The sequence below is a fragment of the Bidens hawaiensis genome, unplaced genomic scaffold (genome assembly GCF_021521415.1).
Source record: "Bidens hawaiensis isolate Kalapana, Puna unplaced genomic scaffold, B.hawaiensis_p1.1 tig00009411_1, whole genome shotgun sequence".
Taxonomy (NCBI): Eukaryota; Viridiplantae; Streptophyta; class Magnoliopsida; order Asterales; family Asteraceae; genus Bidens; species Bidens hawaiensis.
The window spans coordinates 135,385-153,843 of NW_027491693.1; the positions used below are offsets into that span (position 1 = coordinate 135,385).

The 18,459-nt window shown below is 39.2% G+C and overlaps 1 protein-coding gene across 1 annotated transcript; it reads left to right on the forward strand.

Moving 5' to 3' along the window:
* The first annotated feature begins 6,929 nt into the window (after nucleotides 1–6,929).
* Nucleotides 6,930–7,479, forward strand: LOC143532204 (uncharacterized). Its single transcript, XM_077027322.1, has 2 exons — nucleotides 6,930–7,392; nucleotides 7,436–7,479. The coding sequence occupies exons 1-2, from the start codon at nucleotides 6,930–6,932 to the stop codon at nucleotides 7,477–7,479; spliced, it is 507 nt and encodes a 168-aa protein (XP_076883437.1).
* The last annotated feature ends 10,980 nt before the right edge of the window (nucleotides 7,480–18,459 follow it).

Genomic DNA, 18,459 nt, shown 5'->3' on the forward strand with positions numbered 1-18,459 from the left:
AATTGCTTAGCGGAGGCGTAACATGTTATCAGGTTGGGTCCCCTTTTACTTGACCGCTTCAATCCCTCACTCCGTCGAGAACGTATATGTAATGATTTTAGCCAAGTAGTAGCGTAATGTCATTCCAAGTACTTTTCTTATTGAGCTACATGCTTTGTTCTTGTTTGTGGGCTTTGCGTCTATAGGGTTTTGTCTCTTCGTTTCTTGTATGAGTAGATGATTAGGAATTGTCTCAATCTGCGCTCGTTCCTGTGTTTCGGGATTCGGGGATGAATCCCATTCTTGGGGGGTAAACTTGTAACGTCCGTAAATTTTTGTATAAAGGGTTATGCCTAACAAGCTTGTATTTTAACCGTGACTTGTTTCGGCATTTTAAAGGTCCTCCTGGCCGATCTCGTAAACATAACCTACTTAACCTTTCATTCAAGTTTCCACATTTAGCAAAGTGGAGGGGCTAGAATGTAAAATGATTAATTATATCAAAAAAAAGAACCCTAACTACTTCTTGAGTTCCGATCGGAGCCCCCTTATCCAGCCGCCACCTCATTTTCCGTGCAGCTCCAGCCGAGTTCCAGCCCTCCCGAGTCTAATTCAAGGTCGTTTCCATCATAATATAACTCTTTTTCACCATTAAACACTTTGTTGAACACGTTAGGTTGAGTTTTGATTATAACAGTTTCTGACAGATTCGTACTCGTTTATTGTTCGGTCTGTAACTTGACGGAAATTTATTTTTTTTTATCGATTCTTATTTCTATGATGTTCTACTTTGAGTCTAGTTTCCCGAAAGGTATAATATGTAATTTTTAGATTAGATTTGAATGTTATTTATGATTTTATACAAACGGGTGTCAAAGCTGATTTAGGGTAACGGATTCTGGTCTGTCTTCCCGGCATCATAACTCTTTTTTGACAATTTCAAATTGGTTGATCCTACTTCTGAAAGTTCGCATTTTGAGTTAAGATTACAACCCAATTGGAATCGATTAATTTGGTTTGGTAATGATTTTTGAACAATTAAAACACTTTTGCTGCATGCTGAAGTAGCTGCACGTACCTTTCTGTGTTGGATGAATTTTTATGAATTTTTTGTGCATTGGAAAAATAAATTAAAAATAATTTTAAAAGCCTTAGACATTTATTAAACTCTGGTAAAAATTTCATAATTTATTTCCTTGGTTTTCCTATGTAATTAAATACATATTCGCATGCTAAAATCTGCATGTTATACTAGTTATTGATCGATAAGTTCGTTTTAGGCTTAACTGGTGGATGTTCAATTGTGTTCTAGTCGGGGCTGTTTGAAGTGAGGTTTGGCTCCGTCATCTTCCTAGGTATGTCATATGTGTTATACCTTAGTATCGTGGGCTATGAAGCTCGTTTGATTGATCAATTGTCAATAGATTGAAAAACTAGGATTTCGTTAGTCTAGTTTGTTGATTGTTGCCTTTATTGCGTTGGTTGAGGGAATTAACAACCAATTCAGATTGTGTAGCCTTGGTATGTTATACGGGCTGTGAAAAACTAAATTTTTATGTTAATGGTAGTTTGTGCGTTGTGCTTGTGAGTTACCGACCCATCCAACTCGTGTTGTGTCGTGTGGGCTAGTAGGATGTGAATTTATCAAATTGGGTCTACACGGGGCTGAGTTGGATGTTAAGTGCCTAAGCAACTTTTAAATGCGCACATTCGTCTCCTCTAGCAACTCCCGGGGGCAATTTGGGAATTCTTTGTTCCCGGGATTTTCTAAGGGTGGTTTTGATGAATATAAGGCCCTGGGGCTGTTATAATCGAACTTGATGAGGTCGAGGCTTTAGGTAACTCGAACCATGTTAGAACGCCTCGTAGGATAAACGAGTCCTTCCGGTATCGTTAGTAATGATTGTATGTAAACCGACAGGCGTTTAAGTTGTGGGCATACATAGGGGTTCTCTAGCTCGTGGTGATTCCGTGCCTTGTGTCAGGTGAGTTCATGATGCCCCTTTTTAACTCGTTTTACGTTTTGGGCTGGCATACACACTCAATTACAGTTTCACCCGATTTTACTCGTTAAAACAATTTGAAGATCATTGTATTGTTTTGATAATGTTTGTGCAGTTATGAAAATTCGGTGTGGGTTATATTCTAAGCCTTAGGATATTTTAGACTCGCTTGGTCATAAATTCCTTAAGGTTATATACATGGTTATGGTCTAGACTCGAGGATGTTGATGGGCTTGGTAGTAATTGAATACGAGTAGACTTATTTACTTAGTTCATATTTTGGACTAATAATTATATATTATCTTATGGCCCATAGGCTTATTTGTAATATGGTATATTTTGGGATGACATATATATATATATATATGTGTATATATATATATATGTATGTATGTATGTATGTATGTATGTGCATGCGTTACCCTATGGCCTATGATTAGTGATGTTAGTTAGTCATTTGTGACTAAGAATGACTTACTTGTGACAAGGTATATTTTGGGATTATATATATTCATCTATATATATATATAGGTTTGAGCATGTGCTACCTTATAGCCTACGGTTGTGTGATGATATTTAGTTCTTGTGGTTAAGAATGATGTAAGTAAGCTTATTGATGTGAGTGTGCATGGTGATTACGGTTGGGTCAAATATATTACTTAGGTTTTCAAATCCCGTGGTGAAGAGGCCCGTGTGGCGTGATCATCATTTTGGCGGGTCAAACATATTAAATGGGTTTTAAAATCCCGTGGTGAAGAGGCCCATTGTATGTTCAACCGTGATCGGGTCAAATATATTACTCGGGTTATACTCGTGGTGAAGAGACACGTATCACGTGTCTGGATGTGTAAGCCGTGACCGAGTCAAATATATTACTCGGGTTTGACTCGTGGTGGAGAGGCTCGTGTCACGTGCTTAGGTTTTTCCGTGTCCGGGTCAAATATATTACTCGAGTCTTGACTCGTGGTGAAAAGGCCCGTCTACGCGTGTTCGACGATGAATGTATTATTTGGTGGAATATACTTATTTATTTTATTATTATTCTCTCTACTGTTTTAGAGCTGTAACTTTGAAATAAATTATGATTATTGTTTATGAAAACTTGAACTCACTCAGCTTTAGCTGACTTTGTGTGTATGTTAGATTGACTTTCATGTTATGGATTGGAGGTTATCGCTTGGACGTGCTGGAGACTACTTGGAAGGTTGAAGCCATTTATGGTCGAGGATTTCAAATAAAACATATATTTTATTTACATTTGATTTTGGACACTTGTACCCGTGTTTAGGATTTTTAATACTTAAACTTTTTCCTCTGTTATTTACTCTGAACTTGTTTTAAATAAAACGAATTGTTTAGTTTTATATTTTTGTGAAATTGTGGATGTGATTACCAACCCTAGGATTCCTGAGATTCGGGGTCTTGTATATACATATATATTAATGTACTAATTAGTGTCTATATATTAATTTTATCTCAATCACATGTAACTATGTAAGTAAGGGTGGTAAATGTGATCCATTGGGTTGAATGTGCTGTAATAAATTGTATATAATGAGTCATAATTGGTTTAACTAAAAAAAGAAAAGGATCGAAACGAGTCAAAACGAGTTGACATTTCTTAAGTTTTTTTTTAATGGAACGATAAAAACGGAGGAAACTTTTTTTGTTTTTGATTTATATTTCGAGTTTTGATTTTTTAATTATTTTTTTGAATTTTTTAATGAGGGTTTTTAAAATGGGTCAAAATAGTTTGAAATTTCAGAAACTTTTTATTAAAAAATTAAAAAAATAATAATTAAAAAATCATAACTCGAAATATAAATCAAAAACTAAAAATGTAAAAAAACTAAAAAGTTTCCTCCGTTTTTCTCGTTCCATTAAAAAAAAGTCACGAAATGTCAACCCGTTTCAATCATTTTCTTTTTTTAGTTTGATTCATTCTAACCCGTTAAATACATTTATTTACGACTCATTTAACCCAATGGGTCACATTTGCTACCCTATATGTAAGTCACCTCAAGCGATAAAATGAAAACTCTAGCATACAATCTCGCCTGTTAAGGGATATTTTGTAAAAGGATACAAGTTTCATACTCAAAGAAATGCTGTGAAGCGGGCCATAAATAGTTGTGGTGCATATGTGAAGGGGGCTTGTTACAATGAGTTTTGGTCTTAATGATTATGGATTTCTTAGTAATGCCTTTGAGATCGAACATTATAACATTGTTCATTTTGTTGTTGTAATCTTCAAGTGTAAGTGGTTTGACATAGGGCCACAAGCCAAAGGGTTAGAGTAGATCTGAAGTACGTATTTGTAGATATGAAATTCATATCGATACAGATCACCCACATATATTGGATAAAGCTTACTCGTACAATCACTGTTGGATTTATGAACCGGTTTGGTGAAGTTAACGCGGCTGACCGAGTTTTGACCCGTAAGAGTTACACCTTGGGCAACGAACATAAAATCCACTTAACGAGATTAACTGGTATACACGAACCATTAACGAAACAGATTGTGATTATATAATTATCTTGCATAATTATATATGTTGGGACCAGGATCTCTGATCCTCGAAAATCAAGTATCATTGGAGACTGTTTCTAGGATTAAGGATCCTCAATAGTCAATTTCGATTATATTCTAATATATTTTTTCCGGTATAACACGTGCTTAACAGAATTCCTATTATTACGGACGAAATATTTTACCCAGTCTTCCCTTCTCGTCCACGCTCCTAAAACGTTCAATCAGAAGAAGTAAACGAACGTGTCCAGAATAGTAGGGATATAGTTATTAGCCGTTGTATATTTATGTATTTAATCATTGAGCTATAGCTGATCACGGCACTTGCTACACACAACTCTCAAGCACCTAGAACACTTAGCATAAACACTTGTATACACGATCAGCTATTGTTCCACCATTTGTAATCTTTTCAAGTTTAATATACTTGGTAGTGATAGTTTTCACTACCCGAGGTTTTTATGCCGGTGGGATACTAGTTACCAAGGGCTTTTCCTCGTATAAATCATCGTGTTCATTGCCTATAATTGTTACTTTGATTACACAAATTCATACTAACACCAATCCTCACATACGAATTTGGTTCATTGATCCTTAGCCCAATTTTTAACCAAAACAGTTTGGCGCCCACCGTGGGGCCTTTGGTGCTTCAATCACAAAAAATCCTTACCTTTACTCAATCCTTTATTATCACTCACTCAATGGCCTCTCAAGGTAAAGCTATTCCTACAACCGCTGCTTCAAGTGTCCCGGCTCTAGTGACTTTGCCACCGCTACCTGGCACTACGAAGCCACAAAAACCTATAACAGTCGCTCAAAAGAAGGAGACTATTGTTTTCTCCGGATCAAAATCCAGTACTGTCTCCCAAACGGTAACGGCTAACAATAATGTTTCTATTTTGTGTTCACAGATGAAGAGTTATATGGAGCAGCAAAACAAGACTAACTAGAGGATCCTCTACGAGATCGAGGAAATCAGGAGGACCAAGAAGGCCGCTGAAAACACAAGCCCCATTATGCCGAGGATGCTTGATTTCAGCACTCCGGATTTCCCGGATCAAAGGTGCCCAGCATCCACTTATCCTCGTCAAGGATCCTCGGACCTCTCCCGGAAAATATTCTCTGACCAATATTCACAAGGATCCTCTATCCTTCAACAAGGATCATCGGGTCAACCTTCAAGATCCCTCAATCACCATTTGCAAGGATCCTCAGCATTCCAATCTGAACCCTTAGGATTCCGTCAAGGATCCTCCACCCAACAACTTCAAGGATCCTTAGTCTTTCAACCAGGATCCTTAGGTTTCCAAACAGAATCCATCATCCATCAGCATCCAGAGTCCTATTATCCTTATGGAAAAGAACCTCTGAAGGAACCCCGGTCCAGGCCATTGGAGGTCCATGAGGACGACTTCATACCCATACAAACCACTGCTCCTGCTGGACCAACTGTTGATGTTGAAACAGTGTAACCCGGACGCAGCTATGGAGCTAGATTGTTTGATCACACGAGAGGTAATATTTATGATAATCTATCTTTTGGCGCTAATCATGGTGGTATGCAGGATACTGGGATCAACCAAACCATAGCCCGTGAGCTACAAAAGCTCAAGGATATGATATCGAGTGTGCCTGGAGTCATCAAACCTATTCCCGAAGTACCAGTAGGAAGCCACAACATATCCAGGTTTGCTGCACCAATTTGCGATGCCGTGATACCAAAGCGCTTTACTGCCCCTAGTATGAAGTTATATAATGGGTCCACGGATCCTGAGGAACATGTAGCCTTATATCGCGAAAGAATGGAAATCAACCCGATTCCAGATAGGTTGAAGGAAGCTTGCTTGTGTAAGGGCTTTGGCTCAACCCTTACTGGATCCGCCCTTAAATAGTTGCTAAGTCTTCCTCCTTACTCTATTACTTCCTTTTCCCATTTGATTAATCTGTTTAATAGTCAATTCTAATGCAGTAGATCCTTTGAAAAATTGACTAGTGATTTATATAGAGTTGTCCAACCTCGTGGGGAACCTCTTAGGCAGTTCCTTATAAGGTTTGGAAGAGAGGCTTTGGAAATTCCAAATTTGGATGTCCCAAAAGCTGTTGAGGCATTCAAAATGGGGTTACAAAAGGACTCTCCATTTTATCAAGATCTTGTGATGACCCCTTGCAAGAATTTAGATGAAGTCCGAAACAGAGCTTTAAGATTCATCAGGTCGAAGGAGGATTAAAGAATACAAGATCAACTGAGCACTCTGGTGAAAAATGAATCTCAAGACAAGAAACAAGGATCCAACTTCAGGAACAGGAACTCTAAACCATATAACTAACCGAATGTCTAAAAAATCAATGCTGTAGAAGAGGAGGAGGACGATGAAAATTGTCCAAGAATATCTGATTATTGCTTCTCCGTAGATATGGGAGGAGTGATGCTTGCTGTTAGGAACTTGGGCGACAAAGCAAGATGGCCAAGGAAAAATGGGAAGGCACCACCCCCCAAAGACAAATCGAAATGGTGTGCCTTTCACGAAGACTTCGGCTATATGACGGAAGATTGCATAGCCTTGAGAAAGGAAATAAGCTATCTCCTCAGCAAGGGTTATCTTAAGGAGTTGTTCGAAAGAAAAAAGCCCAGGAACCAGGATCCTGATCCAGTTCCGGAAAAGGCTGCTCCACCTGCCCCTGACGCTCAAGTTATCAACATGATCTTTGGAGGATCCGACATTTGTGGAACGTCATACTCAGGTGCAAAGAAGTACGCCAAAGAATGCAAACTGGAGAATGGCGAAAGGCCGATCAGGACTTCTACAACAACCGAGCAAAGAGTTATCTTCTTCTATGAGGATGATCGAGTCAACGTTCAGGATCCTCACCATGACGGTTTAGTCATTACTTTATTTATTTCTAACCATTATGTACGCAGGATACTCATTGATGGAGGAAGTTCAGTTAATATCATCCAACTAGAAGTACTTAGAAGGATGGATATCCCAGAGTCGGAAATTGTCCCATGATCTTCGGTTCTTGTAGGATTCAGTGGAGAAACGAAGAACACATTGAGGGACAACAAATTACCCATATATATAAAGGGAGTAAATTATGTTCAAAAATTTTGTGTTATACATTCCTTGTCTTGTTGCAATGCTATTCTTGGCAGGCCATGGATACACGAAATGAAGGCGGTTCCCTCTACCTGCCACCAGTGTGTAAAACTCCCTACCCCCGTGGGGAATAGCAATGATCGAGAGCGACCAGCAAGACGCTAAAGACTGCTACACTTATTCAATGAAGCCTGCAAAAAAGATGAGAGAAGCATAGCAATTACAGAAAGCGAGAAGGAATGTCATGGAGACTTGGGAACAAGACTTTAATGAAGTGGTCTTGCATCCAGAGGATCCTGATGGCAAAGTCCTAGTAGGTGTTGAAATACAAGAATCCATTGAAAAGGATCTAGTATCCTTCTTACACTGAAGAAAGTCGACCTTCGCGTGGAAGCACGAAGATACGACAGGTATTTCTAAAGATGTAATAACCCATAAACTTGGAACTGATCCTTCTTTCAGGCCTATTCACAAAAAGAGAAGGAAATTTACTCCTAAAAGAAACGTGATCATCCAAGAAAAGAAGAGGTACAGAAACTACTAAAGGCAGGTATGATTAGAGAAGTAAAATATCCAAAATGGTTAGCCAATGTGGTTGTAGTTCAAAAGAAAAATGGAAAGTGGAGGGTATGTATCGATTTTACTGACTTAAATAAGGCATGTCCCAAGGATCCTTTCCCTCTTCCCCACATTGACTCCATGGTGGACGCTACCGCAGGGCATGAAATGTTGACCTTTATGGATGCTTCCTCAGGATTTCAACAAATCCAGATGGAACCATCTGACCATGAGGATACAGCGTTTATAACCCTTACGGGCATATATTTTTATGTTGCTATGCCGTTCGGTCTTAGAAATGCAGGTGCTACATATCAGAGACTAGTCAACATGATGTTCAAGGAACAATTGGGTGACACCATGGAAGTCTACATCAACGACATGGTGGTAAAGTCAAAGAAGGTGGAGAACCACCTTAAGGATTTGGAAGTAGCTTTTGACATCCTTGACAAATACAACTTAAACCTAAATCCTGCTAAATGTGTATTTGGTGTCAAAGCCGGGAAGTTCCTGGGGTATTTGGTAACAAAAATGGGGATTGAAGCAAGTCCAAAGCAAATCCAAGCCATCTTGAACCTCAAATCTCCAACAAACGTCAAAGAGGTACAAAGATTAACAGGAAGAGTGGCAGCACTTAACAGGTTCATATCGAAATCTTCAGAAAGATGTAAAGATTTTTTATGACATCCTGAGGAAAAACAAGAAATTCGAGTGGACAGAGAAACATGAAGCTGCTCTCACCGCTCTGAAGGATTACTTATCCTCAGCCCCGTCTTTAATGAAACCTATGAATGGAAAACCATTGATCCTTTATCTAGCCATTTCCCTAACCGCCTTGAGTGCAGTCTTGGTAAAGGATCACGAAGGTAACCAATATCCTGTTTATTATGTAAGTAAAAGTCTCCTCGATGCGGAGTCCTGGTACTCTCATTTGGAAAAACTTATTCTTACTCTAATCATGGCCTTAACTAAGTTAAGACGTTATTTTGAAACTCATACTATTGTTGTAAAAACTAATTATCCCATAAAAAATTTCCTTAGAAAACCGGAAATGTAGGGTAGAATGGCCAAATGGGCTGTAAAACTAAGTACATATGATATTCAATATGAGCCTAGAAATGCAATTAAGTCACAGGCACTAGCGGACTTTGTGGCTGATTTCAGTTGCGATTTAGAAGAACAAGCCAATCTTGAAGTTCAACAGCTCGAAGAAACCAAGGATCCTTGGACACTCTTCACTGATGGAGCCTCAAATATCAAAGGAACAAAATTGGGAATACTACTGAACTAGCCACAGGGGGACATAATACCCCATTCCATAGCTTTTGAATTCCAGACCACTAACAATGAAGCAGAATACAAGGCACTTATTGCAGGTATACAACTAGCCAAAGGTATGAGAATCAAGTATCTTCAGATTTTTGTAGATTCATTATTAATTGCTAATCACTTTAATGGCTCATATGCGGTCAAAGGTGAGAAATTAATTAAATATTTAGATATAGTAAAGGATCTCGCAGGATCCTTCGATTATTTTACAATTACGCAGGTTCCGAGAGAAGAAAATGCTGGGGCTGATGCCTTAGCAAACCTGGCTTCAGTCTTGAAGCTTCCAGAAAACATAAAAATCCCTATCATCCACGTCCTATCCCCTGCAATTGAGGAATGCCAAACAATGGAAATAGATGGGAGTCAACATACGGATCTTAAGGATCATTCTCTTGATCACTCATCCTGGATCCTTTCGATAATGAAGTATATTCAAGATGGAGAAATCCCAAAAGAAAAGAACCCCAAAGCCTTTAAGGCCAAGGTATCACAATATACTATTGTACATAATATGCTGTATAAGAAATCCCTTCCAGGTCCATATTTAAGGTGCATCGAAGGATCGAGATCCAAGAACTGCTGAAGGATTTCCATGAAGGAGATTGTGGCAACCATACAGGGGGCAGAGCATTATTCTCCAGGATTCTTAGAACCGGATACTTCTGGCCTACTATGAAGAATGATGCTATGGAATATTCCAGGAAGTGTGATGCTTGTTAGAGGCACGACAACATTCTACATCAACCGGCAGAACCCTTATATCCTATTGTCTCTTCGTGGGCATTCATGAAATGGGGAATGGACATAGTGGGTAAACTCCCTACGGCTCCAGGGGGAAAAGTCTTCATGTTAGCAACGACAGATTATTTCTCTAAATGGATCGAAGCTGAGGCTTTCCCTCAAGTTAGGGAAAAGGAAGTTATATTCTTTATCAAACGTAACATTATAACCAGATTTGGAATTCCTTTCGAAATTATATGTGATAATGGTTCCCAATTTATTGGGAAAAGAACTACTAACTTTTGTGACAGCTGGGGAATCAAAATGATCACTTCAACACCAGTCCATCCATAAGCAAATGGCCAAGCAGAATCAAGCAACAAAATCATCATCAACAACCTGAAGAAAAAGATTGGAGCAAAGAAAGACAAGTGGGCTGAGGAACTACCCTATGTGCTTTGGGCAGATAGGACAACTCCGAAGAATGCCACAGGACAAACGCCGTTCTCATTAGTCTTTGGGGCTGAGGCAGTGATCCCCACTGAAATGGTGTATCCAACAGCCAGAACAAGCATCCGTGATCCTCAGACAAATGACGAGAATCTTGTCCAAGGCCTATATACTATGGAAGAACTTAGAGATCAAGCAAGATTCAGGATGGCCGCTTACCAACAAAAGATAGCTGGTGCATACAACAAGAATATCAGAATTAGAAGATTCGAAGTTGGAGATTTAGTTCTTTGAAAGGCGTTCCAGAATACAACTAATCCCGCTGACGGGAAGTTAGCACCGAAATGGGAGTGCCCTTATCTGATTGAAGCCGAAGCTGGAAAGGGGGCATATCGTTTGGTGAATATGGAAGGGGACATGCTCCCAAGGCCTTGGAATGTGATTCATCTAAAAATGTATTTTTGTTGATCAGGATCCTGGATCCTAATCATTTACCTCAGTCCATTACTTGGTAAAATATTACTTTATGTTTATATATGTTATGTTAGATTCTTGTTTTGTCAAATATGTCAAGTTGAAGAAATGCCGAGCTATAGGGCTCTCAAGTGGAAAAAACGGGATGGCTAACTCTCTCCTAAGTTTAATCGGCCTTGTCGCCAGGTTTATAAGATTTTCACCTTATCTCCCGAATTAGGGTTTCTACACCCTTGCCTGGAGCGCACGATTATCCGGGTATGATTGGAGGCTGTGGGACAAGTGCACTATACGTGGCTGACAATTTCATGGCTAAAAATCATATCTTGGATCCTACGAATTAAATGGCAGACGTACCATATACACAAGTTAAGGTCAACGCCGGGTTAGGCTCGTCACCCGCGTAAATTTGAGCCAAGGCCAAGGATCGGCTTGTCGCTCGTATTTATTGGGCTTGTCCCCGCGTTTAATTGGGCTTGTCCCCACGTTTTATTGGGATTGTCCCCACGTTTTATTGGGCTTGTCCCCACGATTTGTTGGGCTTGTTCCCAAGATAGCTGGGTTTAAATCCAGCTTTGCTAACTTTTATGTTCCCTTTTTTGATGATTTATTTTAACAGGTAAATATCATGAAGAGAAAAGTTCTAAGGATTGAGAATCCTCTATCCTAGTGACACAAATTATAAAGCTAAAGCCAAAAGAAGTTATATTATATAAGCAAGATGAAAAGGTGATTCGGGCTTCACCAGCAAAATGTGGACCATCCACCCAGATCAAGCTACGTCATAGTTATGTTCATGCAAAAATTAAAGAGACAAGGGCGGTTAAGGCTTCATCCTCTAAAAGCTGAGGATCCCTCCACCTTAACCACCCTTGACAATTGTCTTAAGGATCATTGATCCTGAGGATTACAGCTACTATTGTTCACATAAAAACATCAACAAAAACCATAAAAACTTCATAAAAAATGGGCTCCGACCTTGTCTTCATATCCTTCATCACCCATTGTTATCACCTACTCCTTCGCTTCACTCCTGTCACCTTCACCAGCACCCTTGACCTGCAGAGCATCCTCTTTTTTTCCGCTCGTCCCAGCATCTTCATCTCCCTTATTGCCTCCAGTATCCTCACCTTCGTCACCAAACCCAGCCAGTGTCTTCTTACATAAAGCGACATTCCAGTTAGACCTGTCAAAAGCAGTGTCCTCGGCCTCCCTAGCGAATTTGATCCTGGCCGTTAACACCGCTTTGCTAGCCCACACTTTGCCCTGTTCGATAACTTCGACCACTTGCTCTTGAGCCCGGATGTCAGCGAGAGCCAACTTATCCTCCAAGGTGCCCTTTTCAGTCTGCAGCTCCATGATCAACATGTCTTTCAAGGATATCCCAGCATGGTACTTGGCGAGTTCCTTCCTATGCTGGCCACGTTTTCGTCGTATAAAGCCTTGAAGTTAGCCACAGCCTGCAAGATGTTTACAAGTTAAAGACACAACTGAAATGCTTGTAACTAAGGGTAAAGGATCCTTACTTCTGAGAGCTGGTCAAAGATATGCTGGGCACTGTGGATCTCTACGTCAGGGTCTCCTTTTCTTTTCATGCTAGCCTTGGAACCGGTAGTCATGGTCTTTGGCGGTGCGAGGCTAGAGCTTTTCAAGGGTTTCTTCTCAGTGGAACGGGAGGAGATGAGACTGTCAACATCTTCTAGTTGGAACTGACCTAACAAGTTCCTGGAAGGCTTGGATGAGGATTTTTGTGCACCTGCCCGAAAAAAGATAAGTTTCTTATAGTCTAACGCTTTTCTTTATTTTCATCAATAATCAATGAATCTATTCTAACTTACTTGACATTGTTTCTGAGGAGCTAGTGGTCTTCTCGTATGAATCGTTTACCTCTTCAGCAACGGCTTTGAATGTCCTGTCGAAAGGATCCAAATACAGGAGCACCTTTGCCTTTTTAACACCGTCAGGGTCAGTGGCAAGATCTGAGAAGTTGGATACTGCACAAGAAACAACAAACCCACAGTTAGCCAATCAATTATATTAGGATCCTCTATCCTTAGGATCCACTACCCTACCCTTCAGGATCCAGCGAGTTGGTAATAAATTCCTACTTGGAATACTATCTCTTAAAACAAAAAAGAACTGGTTCTTTCAACTTTGATCGTTGCGGGTAGTCTTGTTGGTCGGTAGAGACTGAAAAGGTTTGCTTTTGAAAAGAAATCTGCTGGAGCCATGGGTTATGAGGTTGTACATATGAGAGAGGGCTGGAAGATTGAAATCGAGATCCTGTTCTGCGATCAATCTCTCAAGGGTATCCAAGGTCCTCCACATCATCGGCATGACTTGAATATAGCTGAGACCGGTGAAAGAAAAGAAAGTAGATGTAAGGTCGGGGAACGGATATGAAAATGTTGGGTCGGATTTATGATAAGGAAGATTGGAATCTTCTCAACCTCCTCAGAAAATGGTAAGTATGGACTTCGAGCAAGCCTAGACGATCGAGCATAGTTTTACTACTTCGAGCAAGGTCTTCAGAACCTTAATTGGTAAATTCTTCTAAGTGTTAAGGCTTCGAGCAAGCTATACTTCAACAAGCAAGAGTATTCTTCTATCGAGCATGGATTGCCAATCGAGCAAACAACTTGATCATACAAGTTTTAACCAAGTGTCACGAGCACAGGATGATCGAGCACATGGGGACAAGCATGGATGCAATAAGAAGATGTCACGTGATCAAAGCAAGGACTTCGAGCACAGTTCAGTTCCCGAGCAAGATTTACATCCGAGCATGCTAAAGATTGCTAAATAAGAATAGCGGAAGACATCAAGAAGAATGAGCTTGCTCGATGGACGAGTTCTAGCAAAGCATGAATTAGTCAAGAGGAATGAAGCTTGCTGGAGGATAATATCTTCGCTGAAGATAATCTAAGTAAAGTATGCTCGAGGACATTCATCAAGCATACCTAGCATAGTGAGTTTGCTCGAGCAAGATTGTTACCTTGCTCGAGGACTCAACACTTGTATTATTTTGTATTTCATTATGTAATGATTAGGAACTTCTATAAGGAATGTCAGGGTCTATAAATAGGGGTCCTAGGATTCGAATAGACCCAAGCAACAAACATTCCAACCCCAAAGAAACAATCAAATGTAGGTTCACTAAAATCAGAACAGAACTAATCAGAACAATGTGAACCAGCTGGGAGATCAAGGAAATGTTGCTTAACCAGGGTGCCACAGGATGGGGAATTTGATTGGAGCAACCATGCAACAGAATTCAAGAATAGATTTATGGATGAATTCTGCACTTCTAAGGGAATCTTTCAACAATACAGTGCACCTAGAACTCCTGAACAAAATGGTGTTCTAGAAAGAAGAAACAGAACATTAATTGAAGCTGCAAGGACCATGATTGCTGATGCAAATTTGCCAGTTACCTTCTGGGCAGAAGCAATCAACACTGCATGTTATGTGCAGAACAGGATTCTACTAAACAAGGCTCAAAATAAGACTCCATATGAGGTTATCTTCAAAAGAAAGCCTTATGTAAAGTTCTTAAAGCCTTTTGGATGCAGATGCTCACTCCTGAATACAAAGGACTATTTGAACAAATTCCAGTCCAAATCGCTGGAATGCTTCTTTGTGGGCTACTCATCTCATTCAAAGGCCTATAGAGTCTATGTGAAGGAGCACATGGTGGTCATTGAGTCATCAGACATAATATTCATTGAAAATCATTTTAACAATGTTGATGGTCCCAAATGGCTTTTTGACCTAGAGAAAATGATCAAGTCTTTTGAAATCTACAATGAAGATATGGATGACAGTATGTACAGAACCAGCTTTGAAGAAAAGGGAAAACAAAAACAAGTTGATCTGGACAAACTGTGGACATCAGTTGCTCCTGAAGCAAATGGATTCAATTTTAAGAGAAGCAACCAAGGTGAAGCTGAAAGAAATGGATAGGAGGTTGCTGTTGAGATCTCTAATGAAGGTCCAAGTGATGTTGAAAGTCAACCTATTCAGAGTCAACAACCTATTCAGACTACAGGGACAAATCATTTTGAGGACAGGTTCCAATCATTTTTTGACTCAATGCAAATTGGATCAAATGAAGAATCAACATCTGAGATCAATCACACTCAAGAAGCTGATAAAAGTCAAGAGAGAATTGAAGATGAATCTGCTGAGTTATACATGAAAAATCTAGAGATAGAAGTGTCTGCACAACAAGATGTGCAGACCACTTCTGTTGAAAGAAATCACCCTACAAAAAACATAATAAGAGACTTGCATGAAAGGGTGACTAGAAGCTCTTCTGAAAAGGTGAACATCTGTATGTATGCCTGCTTCTTATCCCAAGTTGAACCTAAGAACATTGGTCAAGCCTTGAAAGACAACAACTGGGTAGAAGCTATGCAGGAAGAGTTAGCCCAATTCAGAGACTTACATGTATGGGACTTAGTGGAAAAGCCCAGAGACAAGTATGCTATTGGAACAAAATGGGTATTCAGGAATAAGAAAGATGAAAGGGGGATAGTGATCAAGAACAAAGCAAGATTGGTAGCTCCAGGATGCTTACAGGAAGAAAGAGTGGACTTTGAAGAAGTCTTTGCTCAAGTTGCAAGACTAGAGGCTGTCAGGATCTTTCTGGCATATGCAGCATCAATGAACATTAAAGTCTATCAACTTGATGTAAAATCTGCATTTCTGAATGGAAAGATTGATGAAGAAGTTTATGTCACTCAACCCCCTGGATTTGAAGACCCAGTTTATCCAAACAAGGTTTACAAGCTCAGCAAAGCACTTTATGGACTACATCAAGCACCAAGAGCCTGATATGATGAGCTGTCAAACCATTTGTTGGAAAATGGCTTCTGCAGAGGAGCCATTGACAAGACTCTATTCTACAAAAGGAGAAACAAAGATCTGTTGCTGCTGCAAGTGTACGTGGGTGACAGTATCTTTGGCTCTACAAATGAACAAATGTGCAAAAAGTTTGAGCAAGTGATTAAGTCTAAGTACAAAATGAGTTCAATGAGGAAAATGAATTTCTTCATTGGAATTCAGGTGCAACAGAAAGCTGATGGAATCTTTATAAATCAATCAAAATATGTACAAGAGATTCTAACAAATTCAAGTACCAAGACTTCAAGACAGTGTCCACACCAATGGACACACATGAGAAAATGGTACCTGATGAAAAGGGGAAGCTGGTGGACCAACAACAGTATAGGGCCAAGATAGGATCACTGATGTATCTTACATCATCTAGGCCAGATATTATGTTTGTTGTGTGTGTCTGTGCCAGATTCCAAGCTAACCCCAAAGTCTCACATATGTTAGCAGTGAAGAGGATATTCAGATACTTGAAAGGAAAGCTAGATTTGGGGATATGGTATCCAAAGAACCCTTCCTTTGATTTGATGGCCTACACAGATAATGACTATGATGGTTGCAACATGAGTAGAAAATCAACCTCTGGAGGATGCCGGTTTCTAGGGAACAGGCTGGTGTCGTGGCAATGCAAGAAGCAGACTACAATGTCAATCTCTACTGCTAAAGTTAAGTACATTGCTGCTTCTGCCTGCTGTGCACAGGTTCTGTGGATTCAAAATCAACTGCTGGATTATGGTCTGAATTTCTTACTTACACCTGTTTTAATTGATAATACTGCTGCTATGTTTATTGTTAAGAATCTAGTCCAACATTCTAAAACTAAGCACATTGAAATTAGACATCATTTCATTAGGGACTGTCAGGAAAAAGGTTTAATAGAAATGAAAAGGGTTGATACATCTGATAATTTGGCTGATTTAATCACCAAACCTTTAGATAAAACCAGGTTTCATTTTCTGTTAAAATGCCTAGGAATGATAAATGCTGATGCAGTTTGATTTAGGATGTGTGCTTAAGTGAGGTGCTTACTGATTATCTGTATTACTCACTTTGAATGTTTGCATGATAATTTGCTATGCTTGACTGATTACTCAAATTGCATATTTCATTTATGTGACCGTCTTTGTATGAAATTTTATTAGAACTGCAAATTACAATGTGTGGTACTTTGATTTGTGCTTGCATGATGTATTTTAGTGATCTTAAGTACTTCGAGCATGAATTTATGCTTGATATTGTGCTGGTTGCTCTTCAAGCACAGGCATTGGCTCGTGAAAGACTATTCTAAGTCATTCGAGCACAGATGTCATAGCCCAGTTTCTCGAGCACAGAATTTGGCCTTGAAAACTCCTCCAAGTATTTCGAGCATAATTCTGTGTTGCATCTTATGTTTAATGCTCTTCGAGCACAAACAAACCATACTTGAGGTTTCTCAAGTAACTCGAGCACAAATGATGTGTTACGTGTGGTCGAGCATGGACATGTGTTGTGGAAAACTTTTGAAGTATTTCAAGCACAAGTATACTGCTCGAGCACTCAGCTAAGTCTTTCGAGCACAATATCTGAAATGATAAATCTTAAGTTTGATCGAGTGACTTTCAAGTATGCTAGATGAACTTCTGAGCATGCTCGACAGACTCATGTGATTATCTAAATGATTTCTACTGTCTGAATGAATGTGTTCTGATACTGTGGTAATGTGTGCCTGTTAAACATGCTTAAATGACAACACTGTTTTTAAAATAAATATTTCTCAATTGAACTTTCAAAAGGAAATGGTTTTAAAATGGTAAAAGTTTTTGACTAAGCAACACTGTTTTCGGTGATATTTCATAAGAGATATGATAATATTATCCAAGTTCCCAACTTCAAAGAAGCTAGAAACTATTTTCTGTGGAGATTGAATCCAACCTAAAATGGGAAATGATAGAAAACTGTTTAAGATAACTAACCCATGGATTATAAGTACAAATTTCTTTGAGTACAGTCATTGGCAAAGTATGGTAGCTTTCCATAGTCTGTAGTTGTCATATGTGATATACACTTAAATTTGCTAAGTATGATGTGGTGAAACATTGGAAAATAAGGTATGCTCTCTAGCATATCTCTCCGAATGATAGGCAGAAATGTTATTATCCAATCATACACGATCCTGTTGGTGTTTCTGGTATATCAAAATATTTATTAAGTATTTGAGCAGAAGTAAATTATTGCTATATGGTAAATTTCTCAAAAGAAAAGAAAAAGAAAGTGATTGGAAAGTATAAAAAGATAAAAAATTATTATATAAATAAATAAGTAATCTGATTTCATGACTTAAGGGGCACTAAGGGAACTACAGGGGTGGGGCATTCAAATAAGTCCTAAACACCCTGAACATAAGGCATGTAAGTCCGGAAGGCATGTAAGTAACTGCTCT